This window comes from Lacerta agilis, chromosome 8, assembly GCF_009819535.1.
Source record: "Lacerta agilis isolate rLacAgi1 chromosome 8, rLacAgi1.pri, whole genome shotgun sequence".
Taxonomy (NCBI): domain Eukaryota; kingdom Metazoa; phylum Chordata; class Lepidosauria; order Squamata; family Lacertidae; genus Lacerta; species Lacerta agilis.
Genome location: NC_046319.1, coordinates 32,347,725 through 32,370,504, shown reverse-complemented (window position 1 = coordinate 32,370,504; position 22,780 = coordinate 32,347,725). Strand labels below are relative to the sequence as shown.

At 42.6% G+C, this 22,780-nt stretch overlaps 1 protein-coding gene across 1 annotated transcript in view; it reads left to right on the top strand.

The window, feature by feature from the left end:
- Nucleotides 1-6,049: 6,049 nt before the first annotated feature.
- The window catches only part of CYLD (CYLD lysine 63 deubiquitinase), a 28,688-nt gene continuing 11,957 nt past the window's right edge, over nucleotides 6,050-22,780 (top strand). Inside the window, 5 exon segments of the mRNA XM_033156816.1 lie at nucleotides 6,050-6,150; nucleotides 11,779-12,458; nucleotides 12,813-13,115; nucleotides 14,358-14,463; nucleotides 16,963-17,058. Coding sequence (XP_033012707.1) covers nucleotides 12,975-13,115; nucleotides 14,358-14,463; nucleotides 16,963-17,058 — 343 coding nt within the window. The 5' untranslated portion in view covers nucleotides 6,050-6,150; nucleotides 11,779-12,458; nucleotides 12,813-12,974.

The window sequence follows — 22,780 nt, the reverse complement described above, 5'->3', positions numbered from 1 at the left end:
CATTTGTATGCAGATGATTCATATATAAATGAGGTGGATGTCAGGCACCCACTTTGCTTTGTCCCAGCTCCTGCCAACCTACCAGTTTGAAAGCATACCAGTGCACATAGATAAATAGGTACCGCTGTGGTGGGAAGGTAAACAGCGTTTCCGTGAGCTCTGGCTTCCGTCACTGTGTTCCGTTGCACCAGAAGCGGTTTAGTCATGCTGGCCACATGACCCAGAAAGCTGTCTGTGGACAAATGCCGGCTCCCTCGGCCTGAAAGCAAAGATGAGTGCAGCACCCCATAGTCAAATTTGACTGGACTTAACTGTCCAGGGATCCTTTACCTTTTCCCCAACCAAGGACCCTCCAGTGGTGGCTGGTGCCCATTGAGGCTGGTAGGGTGGCAGGCAGGGAGCTGAACAGTAGGTGGCGCCAGAACAAATGAGAGGCAGAACCACTTAATTCTAGTTTTGTTTCCATCCTCCCTGCTGAGTTCTATGAAGGCAATACTGAGAGGAGAGGAGGAGGAGGAAGCTGACAGATAGTGGTGCCTTCTTGAAGTAAGAAGGCAGACAGGAGGGGGCTGTCTCACTGATGGCTAGGGTGGCTGTGTGCCCTACTTTGCAGAGGACACTCCTCCGTGGGAAGACATCTCTATTTGAAGGGCTGTTTGATGCCAGGTACATTTAAAGATAAGCCTAAGAAGGGAGCACAGAGGCCATGAAGCCGTCTATCAAGAGTTAGCAGCTAGATTGCAGACTGATAGCACAAATCTCCTGGTCCCTCAGTCCCATCAAGGCACTACAGTTAAATCCTAGCAATTCATTTTGAATTTGCACATATACATATGAATTGGCACTCGCAAGTGTCTGTGTCATCATTTATCCTCTTTTTCTGGGGATGCATTTCCTGTTTCTTGGCAATACATAAGCAGACACCCTGACCACGACTGCCATCAGTTCCTGTTGCCCAATGAAGGGCTGCAGCTCAGCAGTAGAGCATCTGCTTTGCATGCAGAAGTTCCCAGGTTCAATCCACAGCATTCACAGGGAGAACGAAGAGAGAATCTTGGAGAGCTGCTGCCAGTCAGTGTAGACAACACTGAGCTAGATGGACCAACGTTCTGATTCAGTATAAAGGCAGCTTTCTGCTTTTCTTCTAAGGGAAGACAGAAGCTTGGCTGGATCAATGCTGGATAAAGTTTCCTACATAAACCTTTCAGGGGGATATTTTATGACCCATTCTGCTGCACAGCCGATCATTTTATGGAATGACTTTCCCTTGTTAGAGAATCTTCTCTTCTGTGCCCAGAGGGAAAACGCCTTTAGCACAGACATAAAGGAAAATGAGGGGCAGTGACCTTTCCCGACCCATTCTGCAGCTCAGAAAACCTGGTGAAGTCTTGTGGCATCTTGTTCGGGTTCTTAACTAGGAATACAACCTAGTTCAGCCAATGAATCAATCAAATATGTTTGTAATCAACTAAAAATTATGAGGATCATTTATTAAATCTGTTAGATGGTCGTTATGCAAAAAGGTCTCCGAGAGTTGTACACAATGAAATACACAATTGCCAGAAACACGTGCAATTCATAAAAATAAATAAATCCCAAAGCAACCTCCAATTAATGGCTACTAGCCTTGCTGGCCATAGTCTACCTCTGCCCATTCCTTGGTCCAACAGACACACAAATTGCTGGAGAAAGGAGAGCTGAGAGCTGCTTTATCCTATGTAGTGAGAGTGTAAAGGCAGCCCACGCTCCTTGGGTCTCACCCAGATCCCAGAAGAGCACGCTGGTCTCTTACAACTCTGATCCTAAACTTCCAGCAGCATGAATGCCAAGCGTCTAACCCCAAGGTTGGCAATCACACACACTTCAGTGCTTCAATCAGGAAATTTTATTTAAAATAAAAGATGCGAGGAAAAGCTGGGAAAAGTTCAAAACAGAATGCAAAATAGGCCAAAGAACTGTGGCTCTAAAAATCTACTAATGCAAGCCCATTTACTACACCCTAGTTCAGGGGTAGGCAACCTAAGGTCTGGGGGCCAGATGCGGCCCAATCACCTTCTTACTTCAGCCCATGGACGGTCCGAGAATCAGCGTGTTTTTACATAAGTAGAATGTGTCCTTTTATTTAAAATGCATCTCTGGGTTATTTGTGGAGCAGGAATTCGTTCATCCCCCCCCCCCCCCAAAAAAATTAGTCCAGCCCACCACATGGTCTGAGGGACGGTGGACCGGCCCACAGCTGAAAAAGGTTGCTGACCCCTGCCCTAGTTGGTCTGATTTACTCTCAAGGAAGCATGTGTGTGTGTGTGTGTGTGTGTGTGTGTGTGTGTTTCCGTTTCCTCTCCTGGGAGGAGTGACCCTTGACTATTTCTGACCAATAGGATCCAGATTCAGTTGCTCAGGTCCCTCACATTTCTTGGGTAGGCATCTTAAGTTCCCTTTTTTCTTTGAAGAGGATGCCTGGAAGATATGTGACAACTTAACTTGGAGGACACCAAATTCCTGTGTGACAGTAACCACAGCCTTTTCCTCTCTGACATTTTCCTTCTCCCTCTTTCTGTTAAGCGAGTAAAATACTGTACCTGCTTTCTCCTGAAACAACATTCTGCTACCATCTAGTGACAAAATGTTGTAAATGCAGCCTCTTTTTACCTACTGCTGCTGCCCTCTTACCCATTACACCATTACAGTATTGTACTGTATTGCAAAATTACTTTCTGTTTACACGCTGCTGCCATCTGGTGGCATAATCGTGCAAACTGCAGCCTCTTTCTACATGCTGTTGCCAGTTGATGTTTGCAGGACAGGTTTCCCCAAAATGAGCAAAAATGTGGTCCATCAGCCAGGACTTCAAATAATGAGCAAAAATGTGGCCCATGATTTTGTTTGTTTTTCAGCTCCTGCCCAGGTGGGTCACATTTTCACTCATTTTTCAGAGTCCTCACCCATGAGTCATATTTTTGGATGAGTTTACAGTATTGCTCTTTTTATGTTTGATCTCAACACCTTCACTCTTTCTATTTTTATTGTGTAAGTTGCTTTGAGACACCTAATAAATATTTATTTTTATTATTTGGGTTGGGTTTTTTTTTAATTGTAGCAGTGCGACTGCTATTAATCACTTCCCTGCCCATGAATGGATGGAAGTTTGCAATCTGCTCACATAACTGCAATGGAAGACCACGGACAGCTACGCACTTGACTCAGCAAGGATTTCTGCCTGAGAGCCAGTGAAGCACACTTCAATGGTCAAAAGTGGTATATTTAACTGCAAGTGATTAAGTGTCCAAGCCTGGATTTAAAGTGTCCCACTAGGGCCGTACTTATCAGTTAATAGCTAGGGGTTTCAAATCTACTCTGCTCTCTCACCTTGAAAATCAATACGGCTGTAGCTGAACTAAAAAGGTAATATAAAAAATATAAAAATATCTAGGGATGCCACACCTCCGGAATTTCCCAGTATTCGGCCCTCGTAAACAGCATCCGGGTGGAAAATCAGTGAATGTCCAGGAAAATCCGGACGTAGGACAGCCCATGCATGACGGAAGTGTTGAAAGTCCATGATGGAAGATGAACAATGAAAAGCTCAATAACTTTTGTGTCCAGATTTTTGCTCTTTGAAATATGGAATGAAACTCATTATCTCAAATCTAAGTTGCATTGACCCACCTAGTCTTGCCAGCTGTTCATTATGTCAAAGACGTAAATACTTCGGCCAACATGCTTTCCTAGGAGTAAAATTCACAGAACCCAGCGGGGCTGCTGTTTTCAGTAAACATGCAGAAGATTGTGCTTCTCAGGGATATTTTAAACTGCGATTTAATCAACCTAAAGTAGGATGGAGGGGAACTTCTGGCCTTGGGGCCTAAGGCAGCCCTCCAGGCCTCTCTAGGTGGCCCTGGGTACTCTCCCCAGGCCACATCCCTCCTATTGCGACGGTCAGCAGGACCTAGAGACCTAGGAAACGTAGAGAGCCAGACCATTGGTTCATATGGTCCCTTCTAGACTATATTTATTGAAAAAATTGCCCTGATTTGCTTGCACCAAGTTCTCAGGTAGGTTAGGCAGCACCAGCTATTTATCATGCATTCATCCTGATTTGTTTAGATCACATTTGTGTCAAGCAAATGTTATCCCACACTTTACAGTGCATCTTTCCATCACTTTCCTTATTGCAAAATACATTAAAAAAAATAGGGGCAGCAGGTTTGTTGCGCAAGGAGAGCTCAAAATCGACTCCAGTTGCACAATGTGAATTTGCTGGTTGCAGCTGGTATGTGATTGAATGCCATCTTCAGAACAGCAGCAGCCTGGAAATGCCCTCAGTACCGGGACTTGCAGCAGCAGCTTTCTGGGGTTCACCTAGGAATCTTTTCCCAGTCCTACCTGGAGATGCCAAGAACTGAAGTTTTTTCATGCAAAACATTTATTGGGAGACAGCTGTTCATTTGAACATAGGAAGCTGCCTTATAGTGGGTTACACCATTGGTCTTCTTTTTTATTTTTCTGTTACAGAATTGCACACAAGTCATAAAACATGACTTTGTCAGAAAATGGATCCCTGGGGTGGGGATAAAATACTAAATATATTGTTTTTCAATGCATAAAATGAGATGATTACAGTAAACCACTTCAGTGGATTCTTCAAAAAATCAACCCTGAAATCATAGAATAAGAGTGATCTAAAGAGTACTGCCTGCTTATTTACACCATATTGCAATGTCAGTTGTAGGAATTTCTCATCCATGTGTGTTTCATCTGTATATTTAACAAAATCTTACCATACAGTGTAAAAATGATATTGTTTTTTCCCTCCCCTTGCCACCTCCAGTTTTTTGCGACAACTTTTCCATTATGGCTGTTTGCCGGAACAGTGAACAATATTCATTAATTGTAAGGTTTTCCAAGTTCTGGCTATCCCTATTTTAGCTGAAGTTAATAAATGTGCCTTACTTCTTAAACTCCTATTGTTCTCTCTCCAGCTCGGTACTGTCAGCAGTGACTGGCAGTGGATCTCCTGGGTTTTAAGACACTGCTCTCTCTCACTCACCTGAAAATCTCAAGGACTGGACCTGGGATCAAAACAAAATCGAAAATTCTTTCTAGTAGCACCTTAGAGACCAACTGAGTTTGTTCCTGGTATGAGCTTTCGTGTGCATGCACACTTCTTCAGATACACACAGAAGTGTGCATGCACACGAAAGCTCATACCAGGAACAAACTCAGTTGGTCTCTAAGGTGCTACTAGAAAGAATTTTCGATTTTGTTTTGACTATGGCAGACCAACACGGCTACCCACCTGTAACTGGACCTGGGATCTTTTGCATGCAAAGCAGATGCTGTGCCATTCAGCTACAGCCCTTTGCAGTGTGTCACACTGTCTAGGGTTGAGAGATGGGCTGTGGGGAGGAAACCTGGGCATACAGAGGCATGACAAACCAATTTATTAGTTTTAAAAAAACAAAACACCAAAACTTATTATTAGGCTACTTGGCTCGTTCTTTTAAAGTACTGATGTTCAGATGTAAAGGGTTTTAAATGCAGTTTTTAAATTAAAAAGAATATCTGCAAACTTCTTTTTTTAATCAATCTCTCTCGCTTTTTTTTTTTGCTTTTTTTAAAATTTGGAACTGGAACAAATAAATAGCAACCCGTTTTCGCGCCTGTCCATCAAGAAACCAGCAGTATGTCCAAACGGCGCAGACTGAAAGTCTTTCTATGCCTCCATACCGCAGCCAATCGCTAGCGGGGGCTAGCCCACATTTTATCCAATTAAAAACCACCCTCGGCTCCCCACTCCCCACCCCCGCCACTCTGACAGCGACTACTGTAATGGCAAAGGGACGTAGGCGGGCACGGATGATTCAGCCAATTTAACCAAGCGCACCTCTCCGCTTATAGGTGGGAGAGGTGGACCACTGATCAGGCTCAGCCAATCCGAGGGGCTTTTGGTTTTATTTATTTATTTTGCCGCACCTGCAACCAAGCTTGGCCTTGGAAATTCCCTCCGTCGGCGGAGAGCAGGGAGCGGGGCGGGGCGGAGCGGGGGTTGGGCTTGGGCCGGGCAGCCAATAGGCAGGAAGAGCCGGCGGCGAGCGGCAGGAGGCGGGAGGTGAGAGCTGGAATGGCAGCATCAGCGGTGGCAAGAGCAGGGTAGGGTGCGCGCCTTGAAGCCGCTGCCTGCGTCTCTGAGGGGACGAGGATGGGGAAGGCGAGGAGGTGGAGGAGGCGGAGGCGGCGGGTAGGAGGAGCCCCTGAGGCGGCGGCGGCGGCGGCGGGGAGACGGGAGAGGCGAGGGGCAGCGGCGGCGGCTGCGGCCTGAGCCGCGAGGGAGCAGCAGGAGGATGGTAATGCCGGCAGCGCCGCTGGGCCGGAGGCGGAGCAGTAGTTGGGGTGGCGGCGGGCGGCGGGCGGCGGCGGGGAGACGATTGCAGCCTCTTCTGGGGTGGGGCTCCGGCGGCGAGTAGCATTCGCGGAGAAGGAACGTAATGGAGCGCCCATTGCGGGTCCCGGGAGGGAGGGAATACCTGCGCTCCCCCCTCCCCCCCCCACTTCATATTTCCTTTCGCTTTCTGTATTATCCTTATTATTCTTAGTTACAGGCCAGTGTTGGTCCTACTCAGCGTAGGCGCATTGGGCAGAGAGGCTCACGGACTCACGCTCTGGACCAGCTTCTGAGCTTGAATTTTAGCCAGGTGCAAATGCTCACCCGTGATGCTGTTGTTGATGATGATCATGAAATTATTATTGGCTAGACGGCCTTAATCCTACTTGGCCTAGCCCTAGACCATAAATGGCCATGGTTGGCATAGCAGGTTCATTGATTTCAGGGTCTTCTCTGGAATAGAGAGTGGTTGGGTACATATACTGTACAGTACTGACCATTATTGTTATTTTATTATTACCAGTATAAAATCATTATTGGATGTAGACCAGCCTAGTTTTACTCAGAAGGAGGCCCATTGAAGTAAGTGGCCATGACTGCCTTAACGTTTCTTAATTTCAGTGGGTCCATTCCGAGCTGGAATTAAATAGTTGGGTGTGGATATTATATATTACAATCAAATTATTATTGCTTTTAGGTGATCTTAGTCCTGTTCAGACTCGTCCCATTGAAGTAAGTGGATATGGCATAGTAAGTCATTGAAGTAAGTGGATATGGCATATGTCAGTAAGTCTACTCTGAGCTAGAACTTAGTTGGATACAAATACTACCTATCATCCTCGCCATCATTGGTGATGAATAAGACAATCCTAGTCTTATTCAGAGGACAGAGGTTGAGATGGTTGGACAGTGTTCTCGAAGCTACTAACTTGAGTTTGACCAAACTGCGGGAGGCAGTGGAAGACAGGAGTGCCTGGCGTGCTCTGGTCCATGGGGTCACGAAGAGTCAGACACGACTAAACAACAACAACAAAGTCTTATTCAGAGCAGATCCATTGAAGTAAATGGACATGGCTGACAAGTTTATTAATTTCAGTGGATCTGCTCTGAATAAGACATAGTTGGATACAAATACTACTCATTATTATGTACCGGTAATTAATATTGGCCATAGACAATCCTTGTTCTACTCAGCCTAAACCCATGGAAGAAAATGACAACCAGTGGCATAAGAATTTAGTTGGATACCTCAGTTCCCACTTCCCTTCTGTAGTGTTGAATTTTTTAAAATTGTACTGTATTTAGCACATTAGCTGGCCGCCATGTCAACAAAGGCCTCTGAGTAGTTCACACAGGCTTCAGGCAATGTATAATTTTAGCATTAAAATGCTAAAAATCAGTTTTAATTGGTGGCATCTCAGGGCAGGGACCTGCCCTCTTGCACTTTGTAAAGTGCCCTGCACACTGATGTTGCTGATTCATGATCATTGTAGTACTCATATTAGCAACAAATATTTGTGTTCTTATTTGATTTTATATGAGGAAGTAGTTCCTTATTTTTTCTTATGTAGTTTGGCAAATGTGTTCTTATTTTCATGTGCTTTTTTGGGGGGGGTATTTTTCATCTGTCTTCTACAGTATCTAGTTATCTTACTTTGGCAGCTGATATCAGAATTAAATAAAAAAGAATCACCAAACAGCTTTTCCCATACAGCATACATAGTTACCGGTAACTTGTTCCAAATGGCTGTGTTTGTGTATGTTGCAGAAAGCCCACAAAATTGATTCATCTTTCACTTCAAAAGTCTGACATACTTGTTGTGGCAGAAGCTTTTGTGGACTCGCCCAGATCCCTCTTTGTAAGATGTGTGAACTGTTTGCCTGATTTGTTTGTTTAGTTTGCATTTATATTCCACCTTTGCTACAAGGAACTCTCCATTCTATCACCACAACAACCCTGTGATGTAGGTTAAGTCATGGCTGAGTGAGGATTTGAACCCTGGACTTCCAGGTTCTAGCCCAGCACTCTACAGCTATAGCCAACATGGTGCCCTTCAGATGTTGTTGCGCTACAACTCCCATCAGCCCCACCAATCTGACTAAGGGTGAGGAATGTTGAGAATTGCTGTTCATCATGTTGAGAGATGCAGACAGATGCTGCAAAGGTTTAACAGTGTGCCCCGAAGGTCAAGAAATTCATTGGGTACAGAGAGTGTGTACCATTTCTACACAGAAATCAAACAAGTACAATCACAGTAACCATTTCCCACAGAAATATCTGGCCGTAACATATTCCTACCTTTGATGCTGTGTTATGGCCAGATCCTGGCATGGTGCATTATCACTGTGCTTCTCTTATGCTTTGCATAGAAGTACCACAGACAGTACAGATTTTGAATATTATAGCCTATGGTGCTGAGTTTCCATCCTCTCCGAAGGTGTGCACCTATGCATATGTGCATGCATGTTATACATTTACTGATAATGATACTTCATTGGATACACAAGGTGAGTTACGCTGCTATACCAACGTGGTGCCTTAGTATTGCAGCTCGGGCTGGGGAGACCTGGGCTCTGATTTTGGCGTCAGCTGAAGAGCTGACCTTGAGACTGAGCATCTTTCATGCCAACCTACCTCACAGGGGATAAAATGGGACAGGTGGCCATGTTTGCTGCCTTGAGTTCTTTGGGGTGGGGAGAAAGAAAGGTTATAAATGTAGCTAAAAAATAAATAGCAAAAGTGTATGCCACACAGTAAATCTTTAAGGAAATAAGACTCTCTGAGGAATTATATCCCACAAGGTGTGGTGATGGCTTGCCTAAGTGGTTATTTAAAAAAAAACAAATAAAAATAGAATTAGGCATATTCTTGGAGGAGGAGGGTAGATTTATAATTGGCTGTTAGCTGTAGTAGCTAAATAGAGCTTCCATGTTCAAAGGTCGTGTACCTCTGAATAGCAACTGTGATACTAATAAATAAAATGAGGGAGGGCTATTGCCTTCATGCTCTTGTTTTCAAGTTGTCCTCTGGGTAATGTATGACGTAACATAAGAGGACAATGAAACCACAGTACAATTAAACATGATACTAAAAATAAACGGAATAAAAATCTTAACATTGTAAAGCCTGTATAAACATCAAATTGCCAGCAAACAAAACAACCCCAGGTTATTAAAAGGTAACTTTGCTGTGCACTCCCAAACGCCTGCTGCGATAAACTTTCATCAGTTTCATAAAAAACATTAGGTCTGGCCTGCTAAACTTATACAGTGGTACCTTTGGTTACGAACGGGATCTGTTCCGGAGCCTCGTTCGTAACCCGTGACGTGCACAACCTGAAGCACCGCATCTGCGCATGTACGCAACGTGATTCGGCACTTCTGTGCATGCGCGACGCGGTGAGCCCGGAAGTAACCCGTTCCATTACTTCCGGGTCGCTGCAGTGCGTATCCCAAACGTATGCATCCTGAAGCATTCGTAACTAGAGGTATGACTGTATAAGGGAGAAAAATATGTAGTGAAGGTGCCTCTGCCAAAAAGCCTCATTCATACCCCACTCCATCCCCTGTCACTTGTGGAATTTTTTATTTTACTCTTCTAACATACAAGACAAGGGCAATAAAGAAAGAGTCTACTGTATTCACTAAACCACTTCATCATGAGCTGCCCATATGTTCTAAATGCTCCCCAAATGAAGAGAGAAACATGTCATAGTTTACAGGCAGAACACACACTTTGCATTCAGAAGGCCTGAGGTTCATCACCTGGTGCAGCTGGGGAATATTTCTGTCTTAAAACACTGGATGGCTGTGGCCAGTCAGTTTACAGCACTGATGGGGGAACCTTTGGCCCTCCAGATGTTACTGATCTACAACTCCCATCAGTCCCAGTAATCATGACCATGCTTGCTAGGGACAATGGGAGTTGTAGTTCAGCAACATGGGGGGGGGCACAGGTTCCCCGTTTTTGGTATAGACAATATTGAGTTAGATGGAGCAGTAGTATAGGGCAGTTTCCTACGTTCAGAAAGAAACACACAGTTGTGTAGTATTTCTGCTCTAGGTTTCTTTGTTTCTTGTGTCAAAAGATTAAGAACTGTCTTGCTGTATCAGACCATAACTAAGTATCCTCCTTCCAACAGCAGCCCCACCAGATGCTTCCAGGTTACTCAGAAGCACAGTGGTGACCTTTCCTCATCATTTGTTCTCATCCTGCAGCCTTCAGTAGCCTCTGTACATTTAACCACCATGGCAAATAGGTGTTAATAGATTTGAGCTAGTGACTATGCACATTTTGTCAGGTCCTGAGCTTGTTGGTGGAAGGTTAGGATGCATATATAACAAATAACCAACTTTCCCTCATATAACACCACCCAGGGACATTTTTGGGGGAAGGAGCAAGTTGAAGGGCCAAATTTGACAGGTGGATGGAGCCACCCACTTGTCAGTCACCAAACCCATAGTGACAGCAGGTGATGCTGCCCTTTGAAACCCTGACTGTTGGCTTCAAAGCAAAGCATGGAGTAACTGAAAGCACTTTTGTAAACAGCCCCACACAGCAGGGGAAGAGTTGCACAGACAAACCGAGCAGTTAAATAAGCATGTGTGTATTACTTATGCATGGCAGTGTGTGTTTAACAGTCTTGTAAGTTTTTTTGGGGGATCCATACCTCCCTTGATTCTCATCTTAGGGGATCCTTTTACAGCCAATTTAGCTGAAAGGCACCTAGAAAGAACTTTGGTGCCCTTTTCAATCTCTAATAGTTGAGTATTTCATCTCCGATATATTTTGTTCTGTGCTTCTTTGGGAAACATGTCATGACTAAGAACAACTTTTGACTGAATCTGAGGATGACTATTGAGTTCACCAAGCTATTTCTGGAAATGGTTAATCCACTTGCTGCTTTTGTGATACTGTATTGTGAATTGCTTTTGTGTGCAAAAAAATTGAGCTGTACTTCTGTGAACTTCCATTGTAGTCCTCTCCGGTGATATATTTCTTGTTGCCTGTCTCTTTCCAAAACAATAAACAAATGAATCCTGTATATTGGGTTCATTCTTCTTAAAAATGGGGAAACTATTTTAGTCTGCAGTAGCAAAGCAGAAACTGGTGTACACTTGTTCAAGTTTTAAATAAGGATTATATAGACCAGATATCTCCAGTCACAATGAAGGTGAGGCTGCAAATATAGCATTAGGTCTATTTTATTATGCAGATGAAATCTTCAGCATGACCTTTGTGGCTACCCAAGTATCTCTCTCTTGCCAGCTGGTTGCTGTCATAGATCTATAAAAACCTGTGTTGTTTCTTTGGAAAGTGGTTTGTTTTCTTTTGCTTTGTTCTTACTATGACATCCTTCAGCTGCCACTGAAACTATGTTTTTTTTTGTGTCCAGGTCATCTGTTCTGGATTTAGCTCATTAGGACATGGATGAAGAATCATTAACTCACTATGGGAAATCAAACGGGGGCCTTTTAGTAGGAACATCTAATTCCTTTGCAGTTACGTTGGCAACTTGGCTTTCTTGAACGTTTCTTCTTTGTATTCATACAAAGCTTGAACCATATTGAATCTAGGTTTGTGGAGTTAAAAAAAAAAGGCAGCATGTCCTATTGGGAAGAGCGTATATTTATTTGCTTCTCCAGGAATGCAGCATTGTCGACAAACAGACTCAAAAACTGTTGAAAGTACCCAAGGGAAGCATTGGCCAGTTCGTTCAAGACCGTTCTTCAGGAGGACACACCAGAAGCAATCCTTCGTCAAAAAGCAAAAAATTGCAGATAGGAATCAAAATTTTGGAGCAGCCCCATGTGGTCCTCTTGGTGGATGAAAAAGAAGTTGTTGAAATAGATGAGAACGAGCAGAACTGCTGTTGGCAATTACCAATTGTGAGGAGAGATACAGTATATTTAAAAGTAAAGGTAGACTGAGCAAGGGTCTCCATATTGATGTCGGCTCACCGGTGAAAGTACAGCTGCGATTAGGAGATGAGAATATCCTGGAGTTGTTCGCTTCAGAGGGCCATTAATACAAGAAAGATCACTCTCTGGGATATTTTTTGGAGTGGAGCTTCTGGTAAGTTTTCTTCTTCCTCTAAGGCTCTATGCATTGGGTCAATCAGACACTGTGTGTTGCTGTAGAAACATTCTGAAAAGGTGCACAGTATGAGTCTTTTTACTTAGTATATTTGTATCCTATTTCTCCTCTGAGGAGCAGAGGCCGAAGTATATTGATCGCCACATGATTTTATCCTCTCAACTAACTTGTGAGGTAGGTTGGGCTCAGAGTGTTGAGCGACCATCCTAAGATCTGGAGGAACCTCATGACCAAGCATAGGTTTCAACCTTGGTCTCCCCAAAGACCAACATTTCAATTACTCCTATGACAGTTCTTAATGAGCTATGTTTTCTCTCTCTCCTGCAAACCTAGGAAGAAGGCCGTGGTCAGGGTTTTACTGATGGACAGTACCAAGGCAAACAGCTGTTCAGATGTGACGAGGACTGTGGAGTGTTTGTTGCACTGGACAAACTAGAGCTGGTGGAAGATGATGACAATGAGCTGGAGAATGACTATGCAGCTCCAGTTGACTCAATGCAGGTAGAACTTCCTCCTTTGGAGCTCAACTCCAGGGTTTCTGTGAAGATAGGAAAGAATATAGAGTATGGGACAGTTATATTCTGTGATGTCTTACCAGGAAACGAGAGTTTAGGATACGTTGTTGGAGTGGACATGGTAAGAAATTAACCTGATTCTTAACTTTTTGCATGTGTTTAAATAGAAGTACATGCAATAGTGGTGGGGAGAGGTGGAATATTGGCAAGCTACCTACAGCTCTCATTGCTATGTATAATTGCCACCCAGCAGCTTTTTTAAGCATTGGGTAAAAATGTATTGAGTTAGGCTTGGGAACAGCCACTTGCCTGATCATGCATGGCGAGAAAGAATCTTCTCCAGGGGATCAGATGGTGCAGCTTTACTAAAGTGTTCTTTCTCCCTTGCTGAGCCATAAATGATTGCCCATGTGTATCCACATTAGGCAAGCTATTAAATTTATTGTATGCACTAGTAACTTATGTGGGCCTATTTACAGGGCCTTACTAAATCTTACCTGACACTAGCCAGGCAAAATACCCATTTTCTTGCTTCTGATGACCAGCCTGCTTTGCTAAATAATGTTCCAGGGTTGGCACTACTGATCTTTTATAGTTTTCCTCTGAAAATACAGCCACGTCAATTTTTGCCTGCAAGGAAAATGCGAGGCTCTGGTGTAATGTAATTCTGTATGTTGAGTGCAATTCTCAAGCACTACAGTAACATATGCTGATCCTCGTCTTTCTCCTACTTGTGTTTTGAAACCAGAAGACTTACTGAGGCTTGAAATAAAGAGAATGAAACTGAACTACTGTACCCTTAGAATATTAGTAGACATTCAACATGAAAAATTGCACCTTAATGTACCGGTACTTGTTCACCCTTGCTCTTTGTTAAGTAGGCAAGTCTCCCCAGTGCTGGAAGCTGCCTCTTAATGCCAGAGAGATGAAATATATCCTTCAGGCATGAAAGCCATTTATGTACCTGTTGTGAATGGCTTCAGTTGTGAAACTTCTGGCTTCAGTTGTGGAACTTCTGTGCTGCTGACAAACTTTGCTTGGCTTTTCTCCCACCACTTGGGAGGAGTGTTTTTTGCTTTTGTTTTAATGTTGCCATCATCAGTGTATTAATGTCTGTGGCACATTTGTAACCAAACAACATTGCAGAATGCAATCTGTTTCTCTAAATGTGGAAGACGAAATGACAACACTACAAGTGTGACACTTGAAATGTTGTTGCAGAGCAAGTGTTTGCATTTCTTGTGAAAGCTCGTGCTTCCTGTCTGGGCTGCATGTAGCCAAGAACTTTAATTGAACCATGTAGATGGTTTCTTGAATATCTTCACTTGGGCAACGTGTAATGGTGTTTTAAAACGATTTTTAGGATAATCCAATTGGAAATTGGGATGGAAGATACAATGGACAACAGCTCTGCAGTTTTGCAAGTGTTGAAAGCACACTTCTCTTGCATATCAATGATGTTATCCCAGGTACAATTTGTATATTTTGTCTTTAAAAAAGAAAAGTGAGCAAACCCCAGTTCTTAGCACACATCCTTGCATCTAATCATAGTTTTAATGTTGCTCAGGATTCAATCATTTTGCTTTATTCTTAAACTAAGTTTGTGGGGGGGGGGGGACTCCACTGAACTATTCATTGGTTATATTATTGCTTTGCTGCCTTGTCTTGCTTTATTTCTGGATATGCTCCTGTGACTCCTACATGCTTCTGTGTATGCCTCTCCCTTCCCTCTCTCACTATGATGTGCCATAGTAACATAGTGCTGTCTTTTGGTATTGGTGGTTCCTTGGGCCTTTCCTGGTGTTAGAATTTGAAGGTTGAAGGCTTATGGTCACTGCAATGTGGCACTGCGTTTTCTCATTTGATGAATTTTACTGCTGTATTGTAGTATTGTATGTGGTAGGGAAAAGGCAAAACAGTTCTTATTTGCCACTAATAACTGATTCTACATAATTACGTGTCTGCCAGTCAGTATTTTAAAGGCCATACGTAGATAGTGAAAAATAGCACATAAATGCCTTTCCAGGTGGTTCTGCTGTTTTTCATGCAGTAATATTTGCTTAATCAGAAGGGCACTGTGCACTGGATTGTTTTCTTACACTTTCTTCAAAGGAATATGTTCCAGTGATGCCCACATATGCTCCGACAAAAGAATTGGCACTTGTGAGCAGTGCTTGGAGCCACAGGCAATCTGTTCTTTCTTCCCTGTTATTAGAGTGCTGCATTTTCTGTTCAGAAGCTCTTGCTGCATGGTCACTTCTGTGCTGCATATGGGGCTACAATATGGAAGCTTTCGTTGCTTGGCTTTTTGACCATGTGGCAGGGTTAACAAATGCCCTCCCTGAACAGGGAGAGATTTGGTGGTTTGCCCAGTCAGGATCTACTAAGTTGAACCACAGGGAGGAATAAGCATAATGCTAGTTTGCTGGACAGGCCTTGTGTTGACCCTTGCACTAAACAGAAAAAGTAATGGCTAGGCTGCCAGGGTGCCTAGAATTTTGTACAGCAGTCTCGTGAGATGATGGTGTCAGAAATCTAGAGGTTCACCAGGGAAAGGGGAGTTGGGATTTAAAAGGGAGACCAGGCTGCTGTCTGAGGAGAGTTTCTTTCCTGCAGCAGGAAGTTGCAGATGCAACTAATGCTGTTATATTTGAGCTAATACCTCTTTGAGTTTACTGAGGTGGATGGGTCACTCTGGTGTATTAAGTGATAGGATGCAGCAGGATCTGTGATGTACATGAACTTTAGAGAACATGAGAGCAAATATTAACTTGGAAACAACACATGCTTCAAAGTGTTTTTTTTAAAAAATGAAATAGGACTCTTTAATTGTAAGGCAGATGCTATAGACAGATTGCCATTTTAAGCGTAATTGTCGTATTGTACAAACTTGAGGCGGTGCTTTGCTCCTGTTGCTTCTTTCTTAAAGAAACCTACTAGGACATTTTTTTCTTGAAAGATCAGTCTTTTGAAAAGATGCTTTCTTCACTGTCTGGCTAGAGATGAGCTCCAGCAAAAGTGACAAGTGTTTTAATAGAGTTATTCCCCAGGCAACTTGGTTAAAATGCAATTGAACAGCTGTATTCCAATTATGAAACATGAAGACACATTTCATTTGAACTCTTTAGTGGATACATGGCATGGTTAAAATCCTCAGATGTTATGCAGAGTAAATGGCAATCTTCTGTGTGTATGAAAGCCCATACTATTTTGGTGTTGAGTCCAATTGAGCAAAAAGCACAATATTTTCTATTTGAATTACTGCTTTTTAATGCATGCCTAGCTTTCTTCTCCTCTATCTTTTTCTTATTGTTGTTGCTGCTGTTGTTCAATCACATGTCCAGCAAAAAGATTTTTTTAAAAAAAGTTCCAGTGATGGGGGCCTTTTTATCTTTTTTAAGTTGGATAAGTATTTTGCTTCTTCCAAACCACACATGAAGCAAATAAACTTAACATGAAGCCAGTGATAACTCTGGAATTTTTCTTTGGCTGTGTTATTTCTCAATACAGCATTTTACAATGTTCACCATAATTGATTGGTGTGGTGTGGGAGGAAACATATTCTAAAACTTCTGTGAGAGCAAATCCACCTTTTTTGCTTCAGTGTTAGTAAAATGGAGCTATGCCCTGAGATTTTTGAAGGGGAAAAAAGGATAGGCTAGATGTCCCATTGAGTTTAAAAGTATATATTAATAGCTATAGCCATCCTTATTTAGCAGTTTTGTATGGATCCGAAGGGAGGCTGCCTTCCCTATTATGGTTCCTACTTATGTGAGTGTTCCTGCAACTGATTAGTTTTGTCCAAGTCACTACCTGAAAGAAATTCTGGATTTCACAAGTACTACTGTGACTTGCTTTATATCCTAATGGCACATCTATTTTGTAGTAAACTGATCCTTTAAAGCTAATGCTATCTATACTATGTACTGTGTGTGGTGTAAGATATCTTAACCTTCTACTCTATTTAGAGGCTGTGTCTCAAGACAGGAGACCTCCCAAACTTGCCTTTACATCTAGAAGTGGCTGTGACAAAGGATTCAATCACAGTAAGCCAAAGTCTACAGGTACTTTTACTCAACTACTATTTAGCAAAATGCCAGGTATTTCTACTGTCCTTGTACATGAGAATTGCGACATGCAGTCCCTTGGAGTTGTGGGTTCAGAGGCTGGCTTCCACAGAACTGATCCCACATGTTTTGTAGAACAGTGGCTCCCCAATAAGTGGAATGTGTAACAAGATACTACATTTGCTTGCATAGTTAGCATATGAAGGAGGTTAGATTGTACAACTTGTGAAACATTTCTGAGGATTTTCCTGTCTTGCACTTGTTTTGTAAAACTGGGGGAGGGATTTCTCTTCCCCCCAGACTGAGTGCATGTATAGCCTACACATGCCTATGGAAGTAGAATTTTTTGCTTGGTTTCAGCCGGCTCTGACCACAGTGACATATGCCTTAGTTACATTTTGTTTGTATTACTGTAACACGCCACCTGCACACTGAACTGCCTTTAAAGAGTGTTCAGAAATCAGCTGATTCAGAATGCTGCAGCTCAGCCTGTTGACCAGGGCTGGGTATAGGGAGCATGTAATTCCCACGCTACAACAATTTTGCTGGTTACTTGACTGTTTTCTGGTCACAATACACAGTGCTTGTTGCTAAATATAAAGCCCTTCTTGACTGGGGACCAGATACTTGAAAGACCGTATTTTCCTATTCAAGCATGCTGTGTTTTTTAGATATTTGGTAGAGTCTTCCTGTCTTACCAACATTTTAAGCACGCCGTTGGTAACTCAAGAGAGTGCTACCGTGGTGACTGCTTCTGGACTCTAGAATTCTTTGCCAAGGGAAGCCTGACTAGCACTTCTCGGATGACCTTCTGCTGGGAAGCCAATACACTTTTATTCAGACATACCTTTAGGCTCATAAGTTGACTGTTATAGCCAAGGTAAAAGTTGCAGTTTGGGCAACTGGCTGTTGTGTGTGTGGTTTTAAGGGATGGTTTTAAGGTTTGTATTTTTTCTTGTTGGTCACCTTCAGCACCTTTTGATGGAAAGGTGAAATATTAATTTAACAAATGAAGTTAATAAATGGATAAGCACTTTGTTCCATTGCTCTGGAAAGCATTAGAAGTGGTTATTACTGCAATTTGCAGCATGTTAAAGGCTAACAAATGTACTATGGCAGAAGCTTATGTGGGCTAGAGTCCATTTCATCAAATGTGTGAACCTTACTCTCACTTAGGAGGTATATGGAGGAATCAACAGAAGCTGATCCATTAAGAAATGTGTTCATTCCATTGAAGCAAAAAACCCCACAAAACTTTGTAGCATCTTAAAGACAGCTACTTCTCTAAGAGTGCAAAGGTCAAGTAATTCTAACCTAAAGTGGCCAATTAAATCCTCCATGTACGTTCCTTTGGAAGTAAACATTCTGAAGTGAAAGCTCCATATTTTTGAATTGTTCCTGAAAGTAATAAAGGGAACAGAGTTCCACTGAATAGGAGATTGAGGAAGTTAAAGAGGTACAGTTAATTGTTTGCAACTTGAAAGGTTCTCTCTGTGTAGCTTGAAAATGCAAACCGAGAACATTAACAATGTGGGTGCAGAGGGGGTTATACCTTTGTTGCAGAGTTTGGACCAGATGACTGGCAGGTTTGTTTTTTTAAAAGTTGTACAAGTTAGTCTCTGGTAATGACACTTTTACAGACCCTACTTTTAGTAAGCTTAGCAGGGAGACTTGGTTTAAAGGACTGTAAGGCTTGTTTTTCCCCCATAACGCAGCATTTTTTATGTTTTTTTCCTCCCCTTTGTCTCCTTTATGACATGATTTGTGTCTTAGGTGCACTCTCAGACCCTGGAAATAGAAACAGATCAGAAATTTTCTACACTTTAAATGGCTCTTCAGTAGATTCCCAACCACAGATGAAATCAAAAAACACATGGTGTATTGATGAAGGTAATGAGACTAGACATTAAGTTTGATCACAGGCGTAATAACAAATTATATGATGATTAAATTTACTGCCTTCAGATTATTCTGGCCACATTTTGTGTGTACTCCCTACCAAAAGACTTTTTGAAGGGCTTACTTCATTTGAGATGTGTATTATTATCCTGTGTAGTGGCCAGAATCCAAAGAGCTACTTAAGCTCACATGAGGGGCTTGGTGCTAGCCCAGGGGAATTTATTTTACTGTCTCATTTGCACAGCTGACCCCTATACAAACTGCTTTTGAAAATTGCCCTCTTTTTCTGAAGCAGTTTGCTATGGTTGGGGACTCTGAGAAAAAGGAATGGGCTCACAATGTTAGTTTTCCTTTTTCTTTGGATCCTGGCCTAAGTTTATTGAACAACTTAAGGCATTTTACTTGGCACATCTCACATAGTAACTTGAGCTTTTCAGCCATAATAGATAATTCCATTGGCTACATTCTGTGCACATTTGAGCCTAGCCTTCTTATTAGACCAGCTGGACTGTAGGCACAGGATGCAAGATGCTTATAAATAGTAACTTACCACTATCACAACTTGTGACCTCATGCTGAGCATTGACTCATGATTTATTTACATATCTTCAGGTAGTGTTGGTGACTTTATTATTTGGAACCTCTGAGTTGACAGGTCCTGCCTTTGCTAGAATTAGGGTTGGGGTGCAAAGTTAACATTTTTGAATTACAGACTTTTCCATTACAGAGTGGCAGCATTCAGTTTTTTCAGACCCAGGACTTAGCTAAGTCTATCATGCATCATGAAATTCAGTTTAAATCTTTCAGTTATATATGTTTTCCCCAGTTCCTTCATTTTCTTTTTCTGAGAACATTTACACTGCACACATGCTAGGTTTGCTTCTCCCCAGGGAACTTTGGGAATTGTATTTCAGGGATGGGGAAAGACAACAGTACTTTCTAAGTGAATTCTTTTTATCTGTGATGAATTACAATTCCTAATGTTTTAAGTCACAACAGTTAAGCTAGTGTGTAACCAGTGTAAATTTGTAGTACAAATGCATTTTTCCCCATCTCTCCCCATCTGGGATTGTAGTTAATGAGTTTCCCAATAGTCTTCTTTAAATAATAATAATATAATAATTAATTAAAAAAACTGCCAACACAAAATGCAGACTGCACGCTGGAAGTTACATTTTGAAGAATACAGAACAGTGGTCCCCACCCTTTCTACGTTCAGGGAACCCTTTCCATGCAAGCTTGTCTCCTGAGGAACCCATCTGCCATAGGAACCCTGTGCACTGGAGAGGAAACTGGAGAGTTTTATAGGGTGTACGTACAGTTTGTACAGAGCAAAGGCCAAACTTGTATGGTACTTCTGATGCCTGCGTGAACTGAAAGCTTGCAAGAACCCCAACAAACACAAACATTCACATGCAGGTTGGGCTCAATGCAGAAGATTGGTAGCAAGAACACCAGTTTCATAGAATTTAGTTCAAAAACCACTCCTTTAGTTGTAATTAAAGTAACACCCTTGCATTGCAGCTAAACGTTAATCAGTTTGTTGACTGGCATATTAAGAAAAATCTGATGTCCTTTTGATCTTTTTGCTTCCTCTGAAGTTTTCTGTCAGAGTAAGAGCATAGATATTCACTTGGAAGTAGGTCCCATTATGCCAATGGGGCTTACTCCCATAAATGTGTGTATAGGATTGTAGCCTGAGTCTCTTCTTTTCTCTCCCCCATCCCTCCCTTGGAAAAATGATTGGAAAAATGCCTGTCCCTTGTTACCTCATCTCGCTTGGCTTTTTCTGAGCAATTCCCAGAGTATGCTGTTTTAAATATAAGTAGGTCATTCTTTTCGAATAGAATCTAGTGCAAGAGAGAGATGACATGCATATTTTACTCCTTTTGTGTAGAAAGCACACAGCATTAGTTCAGACATTAGTAATTATATTCTAATTCATATGCTTATTTACTGTTTTTTTAAAAACAATTCAACAGTTGCTGAAGATTCTGCAAAGTCCCTTAACGACTCCTCTACTGGGTTTGGGCACTCTTCGCCGCCGCCGCAGCCTCCCCCAACGAACACTTTATCTGCCGAAAACAGATTCCATTCCCTGCCTTTCAGTCTGACTAAGATGTCCAGCGGCAGCAATGCTATTGGACACAGTCCGCTCTCTTTATCTGTACAGTCGGTTATTGGAGAGGGGAACGCAGGGGCCACCCAGGAGAGCACACCGCCGATGGTAGCGCCCATCAACATGCATGGGCTAGAAGCAGGTTCCTTGGCGGAAGTAAAGGAGACCCACCTTTCTACGGAGTAATCCGTTGGATTGGGCAGCCTCCGGGAGTCAACGAAGTGCTAGCGGGCTTGAACTGGTAAATAACATTCGTTTGAAAAGTTTGCCACTCCTGCCCATTTTATGTCCGGCTACTTCTTCTTTTCTTTTAAGAGACACCTGAGCCCTATTCAGGTGTTCTTCCCTCTGCGCAGTTACCATCACGTGGTGATTGGGAGAGCAGGGTGTGCTTCTTGTCCCTGCCGACTCTGTATCGCAGTCACCACTTCCACAGTCCTCCAGATCATAGTTCTAAATTGCATGTGGAGCCCTCATGAATAGAAACATCTCCCTGCTGAAGAGGCTTGGGGGCTGTTGGCAGAGCAGGGTGGAACACAGAAGCACTCCCCTTAAAAAGTTGGTAATTGCGTGGGGGGGGGACGACACCTGCAGAGGGCTCTTGTTCTGCTGAACTTTGTAGTTCAAACTTGTGGCATCAGTAGAATCTGATTCTTAGCAGTGTGAAAAGTTGTAGCGTGGTTCACAGCACAGATTTACCTTGCCACTTATCTCTTCAGATAGATGGCAAGTAACAATTGTGTTTCCAGGCAAGCAGAAAAGTGGCAGAATTGCATCCCTCCTTTCCCTGCTGCCCCTTTGGTTTTGACTGGAAAGAGTAGCAAGAAGATATCCAGGCCAGTCGCAATGATAAAGAGGTGAATGAGCAACTGGAATAGTATGGATCCGGTGTGCGTGTGTACATACACTCAGTGATTCCATGACTATTTGAAAAGCTGAGATTCTTGCCTTGCTTAATTGCCTTGAACCTGGAGTTGTCTGACCTTTTCTGTTTATGTGGCAAGGCAGTCTCAAAGGAAGTGCTTTATGCCAGGAATTCTAGGTTAAAGAACTGCATTTTAAAAACTTTGCTACTTGAGGGATCCCACATCAACATTGAACCCCTTGCATGCTGCAGAAGCTTCTGGGAAAAGGCATTCAAGAAGTGTGTGTGCAGGGCACTGGTGAGATCTGTTGAGCCTTGCTGCCAACCTGCATCAGCTGGGTATGTTATAAGGTACACTTGCCAAGCCTCTGCAGCTTCATATTGCTGGGAAATATAAGCAAGCTATTTTCCAGAGAAGCCTCTCTGCCATTATTGGATCTTCTCCTTCCTGAAACCATTTGAAAGCCACTAAGGTACTATTCCAGCAGGATGATAGTATTTTAGATGCTGGATACATTCGCAATGTAAGACTTGTTTAATTATCACAGTTTACATGTACTCATTACCTGCTTTCTCCCTGTAAAGAAGCAAATTGCAACAGGAAATGTAAAGTGATGTTGAAACCTGTTGCTTGTATATGTATTGCTGTATTAGCTAGTAAGCTATTTTCTTAGCAAAAAGCCCAGAAGCTTTTGGGCATAATGACTTGATGTTCACATTAGAGAGAGATTGCACTACACAGCATCCTTAAAATCATTGCACTTAAGAATTAATAGCATGCATGCTTAACTCCCGCATGGCTAAACAAATGTTGGTACCTTTGCATACAGTAATTC